Source organism: Esox lucius, chromosome 9 (genome assembly GCF_011004845.1).
Source record: "Esox lucius isolate fEsoLuc1 chromosome 9, fEsoLuc1.pri, whole genome shotgun sequence".
Classification (NCBI taxonomy): domain Eukaryota; kingdom Metazoa; phylum Chordata; class Actinopteri; order Esociformes; family Esocidae; genus Esox; species Esox lucius.
The window spans coordinates 21,318,649-21,338,097 of NC_047577.1; the positions used below are offsets into that span (position 1 = coordinate 21,318,649).

The window sequence follows — 19,449 nt, forward strand, 5'->3', positions numbered from 1 at the left end:
TTCATGGCCATAGAAGGATTCTTGTGCAGAGTTTAATCTCACTGTTTAATTTTCTTTCATTTTCTTTTCTTTCCCATCATCAAACAGAAAACCAGTAAATATAACAAAAGGGCCAACAAAGAAACACAGGAAGACTGTAAACAGGCTTGGCAGACTAGGACCATAAACACAGAACAGAAATGCTTCCACGAGAACTGAAAGGAACACACTGACTTATAAAGGGTAGGACTGAATAAGAACAGGTGCAAACACTCAGGACCAATACAAACAGGTGGGACTAATAATGAACTAGACACCAGCTGTATTCAAGACACAAAATAGACAAAGGATGAGACAAAAGGCGGGACCTGGAACATGGAGGTGGTTAGGAGTGAACAAAAAACAAACCGGCAGGACTCAGAAAGGTCAGAAATCTAAAGGTGAAGACCTAGCTGGGAGATTCTGATAGGAAATGGCAATATGACAAAGGCTGAACAGTTTCTTATCAGGACGGGGGTTTTGCCAGCAGAATGCACCAAACATTGTTGAAAGAAGATTAACACTGTTACATATCATATTTTCTTTTACACTATATTTTAACGACAATAATGCAACATCTTTGGATATGTTTTATACATTAAAACCTATTTTCGTTTTACTCATTAAAACCTTTAAATTGGGAAGCAGTTTCATTTACTTTCACGACAGACCAAAACATAGTTCATGGGTTTCTTGTTTCCTGCAGAATATAATTTGAGCAATGTTTGGAACATCGAATCACATAGTTACATCGATTCATGTATTGAATCGAACTACATATACAATTGTGGGAATTGTGAATTGCAATACATAACACATGAGTTTACAAACCCAACTATAGTAACAAGCCCCAGCTGTAGTGTGTGTTGTAGGTAAACAGGACTCTATTCCTTATGGGGAGAGCTGAGTTTACAAAACCACCTGCAGTAACAAGCCCCAGCTGTAGTGTGTGAGCTTTCACCAAGTTGTCTAGGCAACTGACATTCTGTGATTTCCTGTCTCCTGCATCTATGTCTGTGTGCAACCTCACATTCTCTGGGTTACATCATGGTGGCATCTATTCCTTGTATGTGCATTTAGTAAGGACTAGTGGTGTCATCTATTCAGTTGGGAAGGAGTATAGGTTCCAAGCTTGGCGATGTAAAATCAGAACAACTGTCATGACCAGTATACCAGGGGTAACACATTACTAATTAATGTGTTACAGTAATGTAATTTCTTTATGTAGTAACAAGCAATGTAATGCGGTATTGTTCCAGAAAAGATATAATGTTACAGTTACTGATTAAAGTGGTTTGTTGTTACTGCATTACATATGTTATAGTCGCTTTCCTTGAAGTTTACAAAATTTAAACGTATACATCAGACTGGCACATCTGGGAACTTTGGCTCGTAACACATTCCTGCCCCTTTTTGGGGCACAACAAATGACACCCGCCATAGTGATTAATGAAAAATAACAGTACAAAAGAACACTAATAGAGAACCACCAGAATTAAACTAGTTTATAAATGACACCTTCATATATTCTAGAATCATTACACAAAGTGATACATACATTTCAAGCCTATTTTTCAATCTTGATGATTATGGCTTAAAGCTCATGGAAATAAAAAAAATCCAGTATCTCAAAATATTTGAATATAACATTTACAATACAGAAATGTCAACCCGAGAAGAGCTCTAATCAGCTAATTAACTTCCTGAGCCTTCAGTTCACAACCGCAATCACGGGGAAGACTGCTGACTTGACAGTTGTCCAGAAGACACTCATTGACACCCTCCATCAGGAGGGTAAGACACAGAAGGTCATTGTTGAAAGGGCTGGCTGTTCACAGAGTGCTGTATCAAAGCATATTCATGGAATGTTGACTGGAAGGGAAAAGTGTGGTAGGAAAAGTTGCACAAGCAACAGGGATGACCGCAGCCTTGAGAGGATTGTCAAGGAAACCCGATTCAAGAACTTGGGGGAGCTTCACAAGGAGTGGACTGATGTTGGAGTCAGTGCATCAAGAGCCACCACACACAGACGTGTCCAGGAAGTGTCACATTCCTAGTGTCAAGCCACTCCTGAACCAGAGACAACATCAGAAGCGTCTTACCTGGGCGAAGGAGAAAAAGAAGTGGACCATATCTCAGTGGTCCAAAGTCCTCTCTTCAGATGAAAGTCAATTTTGTATTTCATTTGGAAATCAAGGTTCCAGAGTCTGGGGGAAGAGTGGAGAGACACAGAATCCAAATTGCTTGAAGTCCAGTGTGAAGTTTCCACAGTCAGTGATGATTTGAGGTGCCATGTCATCTGCTGGTGTTGGTCCAACGTGTTTTATCAAGTCCAGAGTCAATGCAGCCGTCTAACCAGGGGATTTTAGAGAACTTCATGCTTCCATCTGCTGACAAGCTTTATGGAGATGCTGATTTCCTTTTCCAGCAGGACAAGGCACCTGCCCACAATGTCAAAACAACTGGTAACTGGTTTGCGGCCCATGGTATTACTGTGTATGATTGGCCAGCCAACTCGCCTGACCTAAACCCCATGTAGAATCTATGGGTATTGTCAAGAGGAAAGTGAGATGCACCAGACCCAACAACACAGATGAGTTGAAGGATGCTATCAAAGCAACCAGGGCTTCCATAACACCTCAGCAGTGCCACAGACTGATTGCCTCCATGCCACGCCACATTGATGCAGTAATTTGTGCAAAAGGAGCCCAGACCAAGTATTGAGTGCATAAATTAACATACTTAGGAAACCGTTAACATACTTAGGAAACCCACTGATACGTTGAGTGGGTGACACTGACAGCATAACAACAAAGGTAATAGGTGCAAAACGGAACGGCGAGAGGGAATCACCAATAACAACACTGTAACATATGCCTATGTGAAATAACTTGTGATAATCGGAATCATATAGGAATTTCAAAGCAGAAGCACTTGGCTCACAAAGCAGGAGGTGGAAATGTGGCTCTTGACTCACTGAGGTTTCTCCATCCTTAGTTGGACTTGTTCTGGTCCTTGCTTGATGCCAATGTTCAAAGAGAAAAGTAGCAATACGACTTTCCTGGTGCGCTTTATTAAAACAACATAAGATTCGACTGCTTGTGTTGGTGTAAGTTTGTAATTTTTTGGTGAGGTCACGCAACGTTTGAAGTGTAATGCAAAGTAGTCAAAGTAAATGAATTACTTTCCCCAGGGAGTAATAAGTATTTAGTCAAGATATTTTTGTGCATAATGACCCCAACACTGGTCATGACACTGCTCTGCGTCGGTCTGTGTACTTGTACTCTGTCATGATGCCTGTTCCCATATATGCAATAAAACCTGAAACAATCAACTGTTATGATGACAAGAGTTTCTACTTGATAAATTGCGAGCACTTCCACACAAGCATGCAGTTTAGGCACCTGCAAGAACACACCAGAAATCAGAAACCAAATAGTAGAACATCCTTTTGCACCCCAGAAATGTGCAGTTCTCTACCTGCTCTTGCGAGGCTCCAGGAACTTGTCTTTCTTCTTCCACTGGATAAAGGGCTCGGGGTCACCGGTGGCCTGGCAGTGTAGGATGGCGGTGTGGCCCTGGTACACGGTGGTGTGCTCCGGTTCCAGGTTAAAGGTTATATAAACTACAAGGAGGAGGTAGGACAGAAGGTTAAAAGAAAAAGAAGAGGTTTTTAAAAACTTATTTATAGACTGACATTAATCTACTGGCCATCATTTTCATTTTATTTTCCAGGTGTTTTTAAGAGTTACTGCTCAGGACGTTTGGGAAAGAAAGTGGCCCATTTTATTTTTGCTGAAATACCAGGATTTAAACCCATGATGTGGCTGTTCATGTGTACCAGAAGCAAATGAACTGCATCAGCACCATAGGCCACACCAAAAATGGTTTGAAGTGCATTTCGTCTTTGGCTGGTAGCACATAGCATCTTGGGGCGGTGTCACTGTCCATTGACCCTCGCTGGTGTACTGTGTCAAGTGCTTATATCTACTGCAGAGGTTCGAAAACGTCTTAGAGACACCCAGCCGTTCCCATGCATTCACACACTTCCAGTGTTAAAATACCTGGTTCAACTTGAAAACAAATCATCAGCAGAGTGGTTGTAAAACATCTGGTGGTCGGAGGGGAAATATCTGAGTGCCTTCGATGAGAACTGCTGATGTAGTGCAAGCTACGCCGGCATCTTTATCCACCGGTGGCATTGTTTGGATACCTGCTACGGTGAGCTGCACAGGGGCTGTGATTCGGCCCTGTAGGCTGTTGGAGGCCACACAGGTGTAGTTGCCAGCATCGTCCCTCGTCACCCTGGAGAAGTGGAGCAAACCTGCAGTCTGGTTTACATGCTCAGGGAGGTCGCCGCCATCTGCGTGAAGGGAATACTTGTCATTTGGTCATCTGGAAGGCGCTATTATCCAGGGAAACTTACAGGAGCAGACAGGGTTACACGCTCCGCCTGAGGGCACATCGATTGATTTGAACTAGTTATATTACAGGTACAGGCTCATTGTCTATTGTCTCATTGTCTATTGCTTGTATTGTCTGTTACAGATCTATTGTAAAAATAAATATATATAATAATAGTTAAAAAAATCTTAGCAGAGTTAACAGATCTACTCTACATCCAGGGAAAATAACAGTAACAATGCAAAGGGAGCCAGACACGGCATTCCATTTGTATGCGAGTCGTGTTGTGCCCCTGAGTGGATAGTACCACAAAGATGTGTGATAGATGTGGAAGAATTTTTATATTAAATTAGGCTTGAACTTGGAAAAGACTGAGTATTTCAATTTTATTTTTTAAACAAAAGTTGTACTGTGGAAGCTGCCTAACCCTGCCCAAGCTCAACACAATACAATTTCAGTCCCACATGGAATGGTTTTTGGTTTTGTTGCTACTTGGTAATTGTACATGCAATGATTAATTGAACTCTCGGTTTGTCTCCACCCCTAAAACTAGGCATTTGAAATTAAAAACTGAAAATCAGCCAATAAGCAAAGCAGAGTTACAATTTAGCTTGCATCAAATTCCATCTTTTGAGATCTAGATATGCATAGGTGTAAAGGGGTAAGGGCTAAGAGATGATTTTGGAATTAGATTGAGCAACATAACGCTCAGGTGTGCACGCACACATCCCCTAACACCTACCAGCTTTAGCCCACTGAATGTTGGGGGGCTCGCGGCCCTTGGCCGAGCACTGCACAGTACTCTCCTTGTCCAACTCCAGACACTGGGAGGGCTGGGGGGTTGGGGTGAACTTCAGCTTCTCTGGAAGAAGGAGAAAACCATGTTGGAAACGTTAAAACATCAAGAGGCAGAGGAAAGACACAGACACGCACTAGGGTGTGACGTTAACGGTATGGCATTACTTAAATATATTTGAAATCCGGAAAAGCCCCATATAATCTCTTGTAAGGGTGAACAAAAACAAAAAATACAATGAATAGGTGAACACTGCAGCACAATTATTTTATTACATCTATTTTATCTCCCTAGTTTTGTGATTTCCAGTTACTGGTTAGGACCATGCTTCATAGCAGAAACCCCCAGCAGACATCAGAGTGTCAAGACATGCAACTTCCAATTCACATGTGAATCCATTCTGGTTTTTATCACTGTGCCATCTCAACCAGGAAGTCTACACCAGATTCCTAATGCGCCAGAAGGAAGAACACTCCCTGGCCTTCTACCTTGATTCATAGGTGCCTGAGGTGCCACAATAAGTCTAAATAGCACGATGAAGCAATGTAACATTATTGGATTAGTAACTGCCCCAAACTCGGACATTGCTGGCTAATTGCACCCCCACCCACGGGTCCCCAGAGCTAATCCACAAGCACTGACCTAGGGTGTAGGGGCGCCAAAGACCTTAAATCGCTGCACCACCCCGGTAGCCCTAGACGTTATTCACTTCAAACATACACCCAGAGTGGGGAGTAAAGGATTACAAAAAAACTAACTGTAATCCGTTACATTACTAACAAAAATATTGTAATTGGATTACAGATACTTTTATGATATCTTTTGGATTACTTCAATTGAAAAAGATTAGGTACACAAAATAATTATGACACGTTGTATGTTCGAGTTTATTATTTAATGTTATAAAAGATTGTTATTTGAACCAAAATATGAATTGCACGCCTCAGTTGGACGCGCATAACCAGTTTAGAGACGGATGAAGCGCTAGTTTAATTTTCTCTGGTTTTGGATGGCTGGTAAAAACAGAGTATATCTTTGATAATATTAGCCGAGTCATGTAAAAGGTTATTTAGTTATCTACTCAACGCATAATTCTCAGAACAATGATAGTCAATAGGTCTACTTGGTGTTATATATTTCAAGGTTCAAGTTTCAAGGTTTATTTTTCAAATGCACCGAACAACCCGGCCAGGACGAATTGCACCGAATAACTTTTACTCTAATTGTTTAATAGATTAGGCAACTATTTGTAACATAGCTGTTACACAGCGCTGCATTCAAGATAAAACATTATATGGAATTTACGACGACATTTGAGGAGAAATGGTGTGTTGGGAAGCACTCTGCCAAAGGATGATTATTTGCATTTGACACAGCCACATCAACTCCATCCATACAGATAGGCCATGTGATTCTGCTTTGCATCTCTGAAAATTGTGTTTATTGGTTATCATTGGCTGCTGACGTCATTTATTTTAGACTAAGAGTGCAGGTTTATAATCCTAATTTCTTTCATTTGCGTTTTGAAAATCCATCACTGGTGGCCATAATAATCGCAGGTTGTGCGGGTAAATCGTATTTCTATAAAGGTGTTCACGATTGCAAACGTACAATCGTGTGCCAGGGGTTACCGCAACATTTTGACAATGTTGGTTGTGGAGCAAATCATCAGACTACTGCAGATTTAGTTTATGTGCGAAAAGCTACGGAGATCTTAATTTTTATATACAACAATGTCAATACCCTTTGAGTAATTGCCATTTATTTTGAAACAATGTTTTGAAAACATGAATATAACACAAATAACAAAACAGGCTTAAGCATCATTAGATTTTGGATTATGTCCAGATAAAAAGTCAGATTCTGCAAGATCAAGGTTTACTGGATTAATTGGAATGACTGAATATCTGACAGACCTTTAGAGTGTAATGTAGAGATGTAGCCCAATCATATTGAAGTAGAAAGCAATGGTTTAGAAACCCATTTCCAAAGGCACTGTAGCCTACACAACCCATAAGTTAAAATGCTAATTCCGTTTTTGGCCAGCTATGTAAACTCTAACATTGATCCCGCAAAAAGGTGTTCCGTTGGTTATAGGCTATTCCTATTTGTTTTCCAAAGCCTCTTAATATAAAAGTAATCTAAAAGTTATTCCAAGTAATCAGATTACGTTACTGAGTTCGAGTAATCAAAAAGTTACTTTACTGATTACAAATGTGGACAAGTAACTTGTAACTGTAACGGATTACATTTAAAAAGTGGCTGCTTACACCAACCAAGACAGATACTCAGACACACTCACCCAGTACGGACACCTTGGCGCGGGCTTCCACCCTTCCGGCCTGTGTCTGGCTATGACAACTGTAGAAGTGGCTATCATACACCTCCACATTGTTGATCCTCAGGGTCCCATTAGGGAACAGCTTGAAGCGGATGTCCTGCAGTAGGTTGTAACAATGGGTTCAAGTGTATTGCTATGCATATTGCAGATTCAGGCTAGCATTAGCCTGTTAGCATTGCAGCACAACTAATACAAAAATATATAAAAACTTAAAAGTGAATGTAAGTTAAAGTTATACACACCTAGGAAATGTATCTCATTACACAGATGATTGTTAGATTATTGCTAATGAATTTGGCTCTAGCGTTAACCCCAATGGCGATTACTGAGCTAGTAACGATTGTATTTTGTTTTTTTACTTTTCAGAACTATATGGCCACATAATATAGTATACAGTGGGTATAGAAAGTCACCACTCCCTTTCAAAATTTTCACCTTTTGTCGCTTTAAATCCTGAAATTAAAAAAACTAATATTTTTCTACCATCACTGAAACACAATATCACAATAACCCACAATATAAATGTTATTTAGTGAAAATAACATTTCAGAAGAACTCTGAAAATGATTTGAATTGAAAAAAGTTAAATACTCTATTTGATTTAATGAACAACGCCTTTACAATTGCAATTGCAAACTTGCTGAGTTATAACCAATATATCCAGGTTGGGTTAAATTCCATTTCACTTTTTGTTAATCCCTTTGAAAAGCATTGAAGAAAATGTGAAAGGGAATTGAGCCTGAAAAGTGTATTCAGACACAGGTTCAACGACAAAACTGACCTCAGCAGTGATGGGGATGGAGTTGCGGAACCAAGTAACTTCGGGCTGGGGTGTGGCATGGGTGTGGCAGTGGAGATAGCCAGGAAGGCCTTCTTCCAGGTAGCTGTCCTCTGGCTTTGTCACCCACTTTGGAGTGGCTAGAGGGGTACAATCACATTGAGAATCTGTTCAAAAGGAGTGCATGGGTTCACTCAATGCATTTCAGAGGAAGCAGTGGAAAATAAATGCAGCAATCTAGTGCCTCATTTCCACTGGTGTTTTACCCAGAAGGCCGTTTCATAAACGGAAAACCAAATCGCGTTGTAGTTTACTCCTCCCTCCCCACCTGAGCCCCTCCTTAAATCCTTGGTACCAAATGTACAGTTTGAACAGGAAAGTCTGGAGCCAACATTAGCATAAATTGCCGGTGTAGCCCTGGTACCACGGTAAAGCACCAGCGGAAATGCGGCTTAGGAGAAGCTATTTATTTATTTTTCATACTTCTGTTTAATTTCTGCCAAGCGGGTCTGAATCTCAATGCCAAGCCGATCTGGATCTCAATGCCAAGCCGGTCTGGATCTCAATGCCAAGCCGGTATGAATCACATGCGAAGCTGGTCTCAATCTTTTCCCACTTCTTGCTCAATGCTTTTGGCAAGTACACGTGACTGATGTAACACATTCCCAACTACACAACCACAATTGTGTTTGCAGACACCCCAACTTAACACAAGTGTTTGCATTTGCAAAAGAAAACACTTGGATAGTTGATCTTTATATGCTTCACAGACTATCAACAGAATTCAATGAACTACATACTAAACCTAACCCTGTCCTCTGACACTTATTCTAAGTCTAACCCTGTCCTCTGACACTTATTCTAAGTCTAACCCTGTCCTCTGACACTTATTCTAAGTCTAACCATGTCCTCTGACACTTATTCTAAACCTTACCCCATCCTTAAACTCAGCCACCATAAGATTTTATGATAGTTTGTCCATAGCGTGAATATCTGCACAGTATGTACAGATGGCGATCTTAATTATCCAAATAAAGTGAATAACACTTCATTTAGCAGATGGTGCCAACATATCTATATTGGTCCTCTGTGGGAATCAAACCCACAACTGTGGTATGGCAAGCGCCATGCACTGCCAACAGCCACCCAAGACATAATGAGGTTCATACTCACTGGCAACGGTGATGGTCAGGTCCTGTCTCCTTTTACCCGCCTTGTTCTGTGCCACACAGGTATAAAGTCCTGAGTCCTCCCCCTGGGTGGGCATAAATACTAGGTCCAGTTGGTCCTGGTATACCCTGCCCTCAGAGGGAAAGCGCTGTCCAGCCCGCTCCCACCACACCTCAGGCATAGGATGGCCACGAGGAGGGCTACAGGACACCCGCTCCAGGGAGTTAGCCGGGAACACCCGGGTCAGGCTGGGGCCCATCTCATCGATTTCTGCGGGGGGGGTTCAATTAATGATTTAATGGCGTTACAGGGTACAAGTGAGTTGCATTCGTACCATAGGTTTCAAACACTTGTCTCAGAGAGTCTGTGCTCTTCTTTAGGATTACCTGATAATAACCGCTTGGCAGTTGAAACTTTGGCTAGAAATAAATGATTTAGATGGACTTCACACTCCTACCTGCTAAGTACACTGTGGCTTCCAGAGTGACAGAGGATCCACGGAGCGATTTGCCCACACATTTATAGGTTCCAGTGTTTCTGGGCTTCACCTGGGTGATGAGCAGGGAGCCGTTGGCTAACAGAACAGTCCTGTAGAGGAAAAGAAGGGGCAGAGGGGGGAGGTTCCAGCAGAATAGAGACCCATTTCAGGCAGGTTGTCAATTTGGGAAAGATGGCTAAATCGATGTGTGTGTTTAAGAAATCTTTTGACAGGGTTGATTTTGTGTTTTCTATGTTGTATTTTTGACAATTACATGTTGGTAATTTCACAGAACAAGACAAGCTAGGGAAGGCATTTATCAGTAAAGTCAGCATTTTGATGCTAAAACATCTTATTCAAATGTTCGCGCATTTTGTTAGATTTTTAAGAGGACTCTTGGACGACGTCCTACTAAACAAAATACATTCGCTTGTTTACAGAATTCACCTCAAAATGGTTGACATGCAATCAAGATCCCTAATATACCCACAAGCACATACAGTCTTGAAAATGTATTTATATCTCAAACTACAATTCACATGTAAGAGACGGTGCTTAGTTGTCCTGCAGTTGGAAGACATCAGTCCAGTCTTACCGGGACTTGTTGGAGATGAGCTCCTCCTGGTGGTACCACTCCTGGGTGGGTTGGGGCTCGCCAGTGAACATGCAGTGTAGGAGGGCCTCCTCGTTCCTCATCACCACTAGGTCTTCTGGAACCACCAAGGGACGGGGATAGCTCTTATCTGTGTGTGTGTGTGTGTGGTTGGGGAGTAGATAAGAGTGAGGATACACAAATAGTTACTGTTGATTGTGTGGTGGTTGTAAACCCTTGACTAGTTTTCTAATGGATTGTCTCGTTGACAAGCTTCATTATTATGTTAGGAATGTTATAATGTAAAGGTAGAGCTGCACTTCAAATGTCTGCTTATTGTAAATGAGAGCTCAAGAGGGACAGTGAGAGAGACAAACAGCAAGACAACAGCAGAAAGAATGAAAAACGAGATGCACAAAAAGAAAGAGAGATGCAGGAATATGAAGAGTGAGTGAAAGATAGCAAAATCACTGTGTCTCTGGCCTCCATACAACTCTGGTGTCAATGGGACACGGGAGTTACTTTGTCCAACCTTGGCAATCTCTCCTCATCACCAAATGACTGAACCTCCTTCCATACGCACCTGTGATGTTAAGGGTGAAGTTCGCATTGCTGCACACGTGCCCGGCAGCGTTTTTGGCACAGCAGTAGTAGTTGCCATTGTTGTCGGGGCTGACACTGGGCAAGGTCAGAGTTCGTTCCTTGTTGTTGATCTGGTGGCTCTTTTCTGGCAGGCGCACCCCGTCTCTGTACCAGTGGCATGTTGGACTGGGGGGAAAGGACATGAGTTGAGCGAAGAGTGTAATGTGAAGAAGACTGGTTCTAGGGGGACCTTTTTATGTCTACCGATCATGTTGAATAAAGACATCAGTGGTGTATGTATTTGCTTAAGTATAAATGACAAATAGGAAGAATATTAATTTAGAAAATAATAATCATGGTTGTGGTATATCGACAATGCCTGGGGGTCCAGCATGGGTTGGCGGACATGACATTCTTGACTCCTTGTGGTAGGTGGGCAGCATGTGAGTTCAACATTGTTTGTTTGGATTGGGGTTGTTCTCCTCAGCACGTATGAACAACTAGAAATGTCCTTGTTGAGTGAGTGGTGTAATAAGGATTTTGGGAAGAAGTGCTTTGAATGAAATACATTTGCAACTTCAGCGGTCCTACAATATGCAGAGGCGTTGCAATGAGGCAAGGCTATAGCCTGAGGTGTATAGCATAGACAGGGTCCAACTAGGGCTTTCACAATATCACGTTTTCACTACACGATTATCAAAACGGAAATTAAGAGAACACTGCAAATTGAACCCTTCTGTTCCTCACTCAAAACTTTCCTTTTCAACTTTTTTGGAAAGGAAAGAAAAAGGTGCAGTGGTCTCTTAATTTTTTCCAGAGCTGTATGTACCATTTGTAAAGAAAACATGAGTGAGCAGGCAAAACACATCTTCTATTTCATATGGGATTCGCATTCAACTGTAGGACATAAAAGAATGGCACAATCGTAAAAACAAAAAATTAACTGACACCTGTTCAGTTTGCATGCCCTTAGTTCTTAATACAGTGTATCGCCCCCTTTTGCATCAATGACAGCGTGCAGTCTTTTGTAATAGTTGAATATGAGACCCCGGATTCTTGCAGGTTGTATAGCTGTCCATTCGTCTTGGCAAAATGCTCTAGGTCATGCAAAGTCTTTGGTCGTCTTGCATGAACCGCACATTTGAGATCTCCCCAGAGTGGCTCGATGATATTAATGTCAGGGGACTGTGATGGCCACTCCAGAACCTAAACCTATTTCTGCTGTAACCACTGGAGGGTCAACTTGGCCTTTCCACTGGAAAGTCAAAGAGCGTCCCATGCGCAGCTTTCGTGCAGATAAATGCAAGTTGTCTGCCAGTATTTTCTGATAACATGCTGCATTCATCTTACCATCAATTTTCACAAGATTCCCTGTGCCGTTTGAGCTCACACACCCCCAAAACATCAGTGAGCCACCACCATGCTTCACGGGATGGTTTTCTGTTCACTATAGGCCTTGTTGACCCCTCTCCAAACATAGTGCTTATGGTTGTGACCATAAAGCTCTATTTTGGTCTCGTCACTCCAAATAACAGTGTGCCAGAGGCTATGAGGCGTGTCAAGGTGTTGTTGGGCATATTGTAACTGGGCTTTTTTCTGGCAGCTCGACCATGCAGCTCATTTTTGTTCAAGTATCGTCGTTTGAAACAACCACTGTCTTTTTCCAGAGCAGCCTGTTTTTCTCCTGAGGTTACCTGTGGTTTTTCCTTGTATCCTGAACAATTCTGGCAGTTTTGGCTGAAATCTTTCTTGGTCTACCTGACCTTGGCTTGGTATCCACTTCTTAATAAGTGATTGACCAGTACTGACTGGCATTTGCAGGGCTTTGGATATCCTTTTATCTCTCACGTGGATGCACTGAGCAGGCTAGATACTGAGCCATGGGGAGCAGAAAAGAACTGTCAAAAGACTGGCGCAACATGGTAATGGAACCAAAAACATCCAGGGACGTTTCAGTCAGCCATGAGGAAGCAGGTGGATATTTCAGGACAAGAGGTGAGAAGACACTACTACTACTTCATGGCTAAAGAAGAGGCTAGTCAGTTAAAACTCAACTACTTATCCGTGTGCACCTACATAGTCTTTGTGTGACCCTATATTTTTTGTGAGCTCCTACATTTTGAAACTTAGGAGCAAATGTGCTCCTAGCAAAGAATTCCAGCTTAGAGCCCTGAGAAGGCAAACAATTAGTAGCCAAATGGGATGAGGGGAGCATCATTTGAACACTTGTTGAATTGCCAGCATGACTGGTTAAGTTATAGAACACCATCTTCTAGTTTTAGGTTTTCACAATGCAATTCCGTGAGGTTGTAATTTGTGTTCAAAAAGAGAAAAGGTGCAAAAAAAGAAGTGCAATTAGATGTTCATTTCCTAACAATAGATACAAATAGGCACATTCTGATTATGACAACCCATGATATGATAAAGTGTCATATTGAAAATGTTCTCTTCATGTACGAATGAGAGGTATATGGTTAAAACAAAAAAGATTGTGCCTGCTAAGGACTTCAGGAAGCAATGCTAGTCCAGTGAAGGCACACAAGGACCAGCGGAAGCTGAATTGGGTGAGGCAAACTAGGTAAAGTGAGGACCGGGAAAATGCAAGCACAAAAGGTAGCGGGTTAAGTGGCGATTAGGATCCACGGCAAGGTGGTTGTTGGTGTTGGTTCCGTTTCTCACCGTGGGTGTCCGTCGATGTTGCACCTGAGCGTCACCGGAGATGAGCTCTCAATGTTCTGCACTGATGCAGGAGCCTTCAGGGTCACCCCACCACTCTCCAGCCCTGTTACATGGAGACGGACAGAGGGGAAATACAAGTTACAAAAGTCATTAGTGCAGAAAGGAGGCTGGGTGTGTCAGGTTTGAAAAGCATCAAATCAAATGGATAGAAAGCAAGTGGGAGGCTTTTAAAGGAAAATGAGCAATGAACATGGTCAACCAACCTCCCTCCCCATGCTCATCAACAGAAAACAAACGGATCTATTCACACAGTCTGGATGGCTAACTTAGCGCCGGCTACCAAAACAACCTTGTCCCTTTTGAGCTGACCCTCCTCGTTCTGTGACACAGCCAGCCAGACGGGCCGGACTCGGCAGCATCACAGGGCAAAGCATCTTGGCAGAGCATACAAAGGGTAGCTTTGTCTGCCCTCTTCCCGGCCCACACTTAAAATAACTCCCTCTCACACAGGCGTGATTTAGTTTTTAGGTCCAGCGGAAATTAGAGTTAAAATAAATACAAAAGAAAGGCACTGATGGGCTACTGTCGCAGTCTTCTTATTTAACTTTGCTAATATCAATTTAGTAACAAAACAATTGCACCTCTATTTCCAGTATTTTCGTTGCAAACTAAATAAGCGCAAACACTTTATTAGGTACATCTGCTTTTTAACGAAAACTTTTGTAAGATTGTTACTGCCATGTGTGGTGGTTACAGTGTCTAAGAACCAGCTGACCTCCTGGACTTTTTACCCTCTACAGTCTTTAGAGTTTACAGACAAACATGCAACAAATTAGAAACATCTTAATCCAACAGAGCACCTTTCGAGATTAAGTGAAACGAGAGGTCCATTGCATGAATGTGTTAGGGTTAGGCTCAGTCAATGGAGTGGATGGCCGGTACAATACACTTTCAAAAGTAACACTCGTAGCTCTGGCCCAGGATATTTTATTAACCACCATTGACTGAGCAGCAGCTCTACCGAGCTAGTTAACATTTGCATTCTAATATGTACTAGCTAGCTACAACTACATTACCATTCAAATGTTTGGGGTCACTTAAAAATCTGATCAATCAGAAATACAGTGTAGTATGGAATCCCAGGAATGACAAATGTCAGCAGAAATATATTTAATGAGTAAATTATTTAAAAGGATAGTTAAATGTGTTCAATCATTTCCTAGTAAATTCAAACAATACATTTTACTCTTCCATTTATCATTTACTCAACCTTTATATTTTTCAACAACTCACTTTTCTCAGGCTTAGAACAGTTGAATAATTTATTTCCCACTATCCTCATGTCATATTGTAATTTAAAGGGTGTGTGTAAAGCCATGCAGGGGATAGATTGGTTGTATAACCCTCAGTGCGGAATACAGACTAGAGCAATCGAAACAAGTTATCTAGTCATATTCCAGTCTCCAGCCATTGCACAATGAACATTAGTCAGACTTGTCTTAGAAAGCCACGTCATAAAGTTAGCTATGTGTGTTCAAGTTAGCTACTGTACTTGTGCCCATGTTTTGACACATAGCACACAAAGTACCGGTTTCTTTGATAAACTATATTGATAACAGTTGTACTCAACCACGGTAGCAGAATTGTGCACAATGTTGTGTAGCCAGCCCAATGAAAGTGGAACGTTAAAGAATTCAAGCGCAAGATATATTTTACCTGAAAATCACAGCGTGTTAACTCAATATTGACCTTGTTTAATTCACATGCATGGGGTTTTTAAACGGTGGTATTAAACGTTTCAGTTTAAACAACAACTGCAGGTCTGCTTCAAGTAATGAGTTGCAGCACTGCAGAAGAAATTCTCGCACCGACTCAAGTGTTGTTGTCTTCGTTACCACAGTAACACCGTGCCCTGGAAGGAGCAGCTAACAATGTTCCGATCAGTGTTTTGGTATTGGCTTTAGATTCGCTCTATTTCCTTGCCTAAAACATGTATGTCTGTCACAATTTGAGTGTATGACCCCATTGTGGCTACCAAACAATCACAATAAGACAACGGTTAAGTCAAATTATACAGCTAGCCAGCTAATCTATAGCCAGATCTAAAAGTAATCTCACAGTAATCTGGCAGATTTTGGTAGTATTATGTAGTAGTCAAGTGTTATACACAATGATTAGCCAATGGTGTATCAGATACTGCCCAGGTAGTTTAGACACACCCTTTTAATTATAATATGACATGAGGAAAATGGGACATGTCACATGAGGAAAAATAAAGTGAAGTGTTGAAAAAAAGTAAAAAAAAAAAAATGTTACCTATACTTTACAATTTACTCATCAAATCACCTTTTACTGATTTTCTTTCCTGGGATTTCTTAGTGCAGACATTGTTAATGTTATAAATGTCTATTGTAGCTGAAAACGGCTGATATTCAATGGAGTATCTAAATAGACATAGAGGCTATTTATCAGCAGCCATCACCCCTGTGTTCCAATGGCAAGTTGTGCTTGCTAATCCAAGTGAATCACTTTAAAGGGCTAATTGATCATTTGAAAACCCTTGTGCTGATTAAAGAAGCAATAAAACTGGCCTTAAATCTTCTGAAACTCGTCAGTCTATTATTGTTTTGAGAACTGAAGGCTATTCCATGTGAGAAATGGCCAAGAAACCCAAGATCTCGTAGAACGATGTGTAGAACTCCCTTCACACAAGGCCAGCGTACCCCAGTCGCCTTTTCACTGCTGATGTTGAGACTGGTACTCTTTAATGAAGCTGCCAATTTAAGACTGCTTCTCAAACTAGACATTCATGTATTTGTCCCCCAGTTCAGTTGTGCATCGGGCCTCCCACACCATTTTCTGTTCTGGTTAGAGCCAGTTTGTGTTGTTCTGTGTAGGGAGTAGAACACAACGCTGAACAAGATCTTCAGATTCTTGAATGGAGTTGCCTTCATTTCCCAGAACAAGAGTAGACTGATAAGTTTCAGAGGAAAGTTATTTGTTTCTGGCCATTCTGAGCCTGTAATTGAAGCCACAATTGCTGATGCTTCAGATACTCAACTATTCTAAACAAGGTCAGTTTTATTGCTTCTTTTAACAAGCACAACAGATTTCAACTGTGCGAACATAATTACAAAAGGGTTTCCTAATGATCACATAGCCTTTTACAATATAAACCTGGATTAGCAAACTCAAAATGCAATCGGTTGCTGATCATAGGCCTCTGTACGCCTCTGATATTCTCTAAAAATATCCAGCTACAATAGTAATTTGAAACATTAACAATGTCTACACTGTATTTCTGATCAATTTAATGTGATTTTTATGGACAAAAAAATGCTTTTCTTTCGAAAACAAGGAAACTTCCATGTGACCCTAAACTTTGGAACGGTAGCCCAAACAATAGCGTTAAACAATGCTACCGTGCAAAGTGTGATGTCCCAACAATCAGCTGCTTGCTTTACACAAGCAAACAAAACGAAAAACAATACAACATTTTCACGAAGGCCTTCAACTGTGACAGACCTACAATAAACTCACATTTGATGTTGAAGGACGCTTCCGTGGAGCGCTCCACATGGCCGGCGGCATCGTCGGTAGCTAGGCACTGGAACGTCCCACTGTCGAGCATCCTGTCCACAGCTGTAAACTTCAGGTTCCCGCCCTCCCGAAAGCGCCGCTCGGTGTCATTCACCGTGGCGCCGTCCTGCAGCCAGCTGTAGCTCACACCCTCCGCCTCGCTGACCTCGCAGCGTAGCATGGCACTCCGGCCGTGCGAGGCGTCTTGGGACTTGGGCTCCTTGGTGAAGTGGAAGGAGGCGGCATGCACGGCCAAAACTGGAGGGATAGAGACAAACAGAGATAGGGTGAGTTCTTCAGCTCCTGTTACCCTGAAACAATAACAAAACCTGTTCAACACAGAGCTTCCCCCTTGATCCGTGTGTTCCATCAGAAATACATCTTACAGATAAACAAGCTAAAAAGGCTTTTCATCTTTTCGAACATTGTTTATACACTCACAGAAGTACACAGTAAGTTGACAGGTGACAACTAGGGCAGCACAAAAAAAATCATACTGATTTTATTATGACTTGATTTTAGAATCTGTTTGCCTCCTTCAAAATAATAATTAAAATGCTTGCGGAAGTCATTTTCCGGCACCAAATCATCCCTACTCTCATTCGCATTGACATCTGGGTTCACTTTCTTAATCGATCCTCTTCCTCTCCCTAACAGCAAGCCCTATTCTGCACTACTCTTTCACAGTACACACAGTACACTGGTTAGCATGTGTGGTTCAGAGTGCCGGCACAGCCAATCTAGAGTCTCCCCGACACACGTGTGTTATTTTATAGGGTTGTCGATCTTTCGTTAGCTACAAGGCAAGTGTGTGCAAGTGTTTTGCTCGAGGGCCACATTGAGTTTTTGAAACCATGTGAAGGGCTACATACTTATGTACTATAGTTTGTGAAAAAACTTGACGCCTTAGATTATTTTCCTGAAAATTGTTTATTCTATTGATGTCATTTCATTAAATAATGAACCGCACCCCAATTATTGGCAGAACACACATTTCTACATCAAACTCACAGCCACAAAAAGTACAAACGTTTGTAAAAAATCTGTACATGACTGGAGACCAAATAATATGCATATATGACATACTGTATATGACAACAGATGACTGATACAATGATTACAATCTGAAATAAATAGAAAGTGCATTTGATTAACTTGCTAGTTATGAGAGCATATTAAAACAGTTCTCATTTCACATCCATTGTGAGGCATATTTACAGTTCTTAAATCTTTAGTCTTAATGTGAGTAATGGGTCTGGTCACTTCTCTTGGCAAGTGCATCAAAGTCTGGAATTGTTTTTGATGTGGAGATCCTCAGAACAGCTAACAAGTGTTCATTAGATGAATTTGATCTGTGACGGGATTTGTTGTAGTTCATTAACCAGAACGTTTGATCACACACACGTGGACTCAAATAAAACTAGCATCCTTTGCGTATGCTTTTTCATGTTTGGAAACCAGCGAGCCATACAACATGTGGCTGGGCTGTTGTGTACTTTTCTTTCATAGCACATTGGATGTCGATTAGCTCCATTAGTGTGTCTGGTGGTGCTTTCTCGCTGTCGAAAGACAGGGGGCATGATACAAGCTCCAGCACAGTCTCAATCTTGCTAAAGTCTAAGAAACGGCGGGAGAACTCAGCATGCAAGACGATCAAAGTGCTGCTGTATGTCTCATTGCTACACTGCAAATGGGGCGCGTTCAGCGCTGCCAGTGTTGGGAAATGAACGTGACCGGCTGCTCATTTGTATGGAGAACAACATTAGATTGGCCTTAAATGCTTTCACGTTGGAATGCAGTTCATGTATGAAGACAACCTTTCCCTGCAGTTTCACATTTACATCATTCAGACGCCCCAGAATGTCCTCACCGAAGGCTAAGTCAGCCAGCCAGGCTGTGTCTTGTAACTCTGGGAAGTTGTCAGCATAACCAACAGTATCCAAAAACACCAATCTCTCCTCTCAGCTCCCATACACAGCAAAAAACGTTACCCGTGCGTACATTTGAGTGGTACACCATGTCCTGGTGTTTT

At 41.7% G+C, this 19,449-nt stretch overlaps 1 protein-coding gene across 1 annotated transcript in view; it reads right to left on the reverse strand.

The window, feature by feature from the left end:
* Positions 1-19,449, reverse strand: part of LOC105012314 (inactive tyrosine-protein kinase 7) — a 46,568-nt gene that overhangs the window by 7,460 nt on the left and 19,659 nt on the right. The window contains exons 2-12 of the mRNA XM_010873052.4: positions 17,379-17,675; positions 13,839-13,941; positions 11,161-11,345; positions 10,581-10,728; positions 9,965-10,095; positions 9,511-9,777; positions 8,341-8,477; positions 7,521-7,656; positions 5,165-5,284; positions 4,232-4,381; positions 3,499-3,643 (exon numbers count right to left, since the gene is read on the reverse strand). Of these exons, the coding sequence (XP_010871354.1) occupies positions 3,499-3,643; positions 4,232-4,381; positions 5,165-5,284; positions 7,521-7,656; positions 8,341-8,477; positions 9,511-9,777; positions 9,965-10,095; positions 10,581-10,728; positions 11,161-11,345; positions 13,839-13,941; positions 17,379-17,675 (1,819 nt within the window). The remainder of the gene's footprint in view (positions 1-3,498; positions 3,644-4,231; positions 4,382-5,164; positions 5,285-7,520; positions 7,657-8,340; positions 8,478-9,510; positions 9,778-9,964; positions 10,096-10,580; positions 10,729-11,160; positions 11,346-13,838; positions 13,942-17,378; positions 17,676-19,449) is intronic.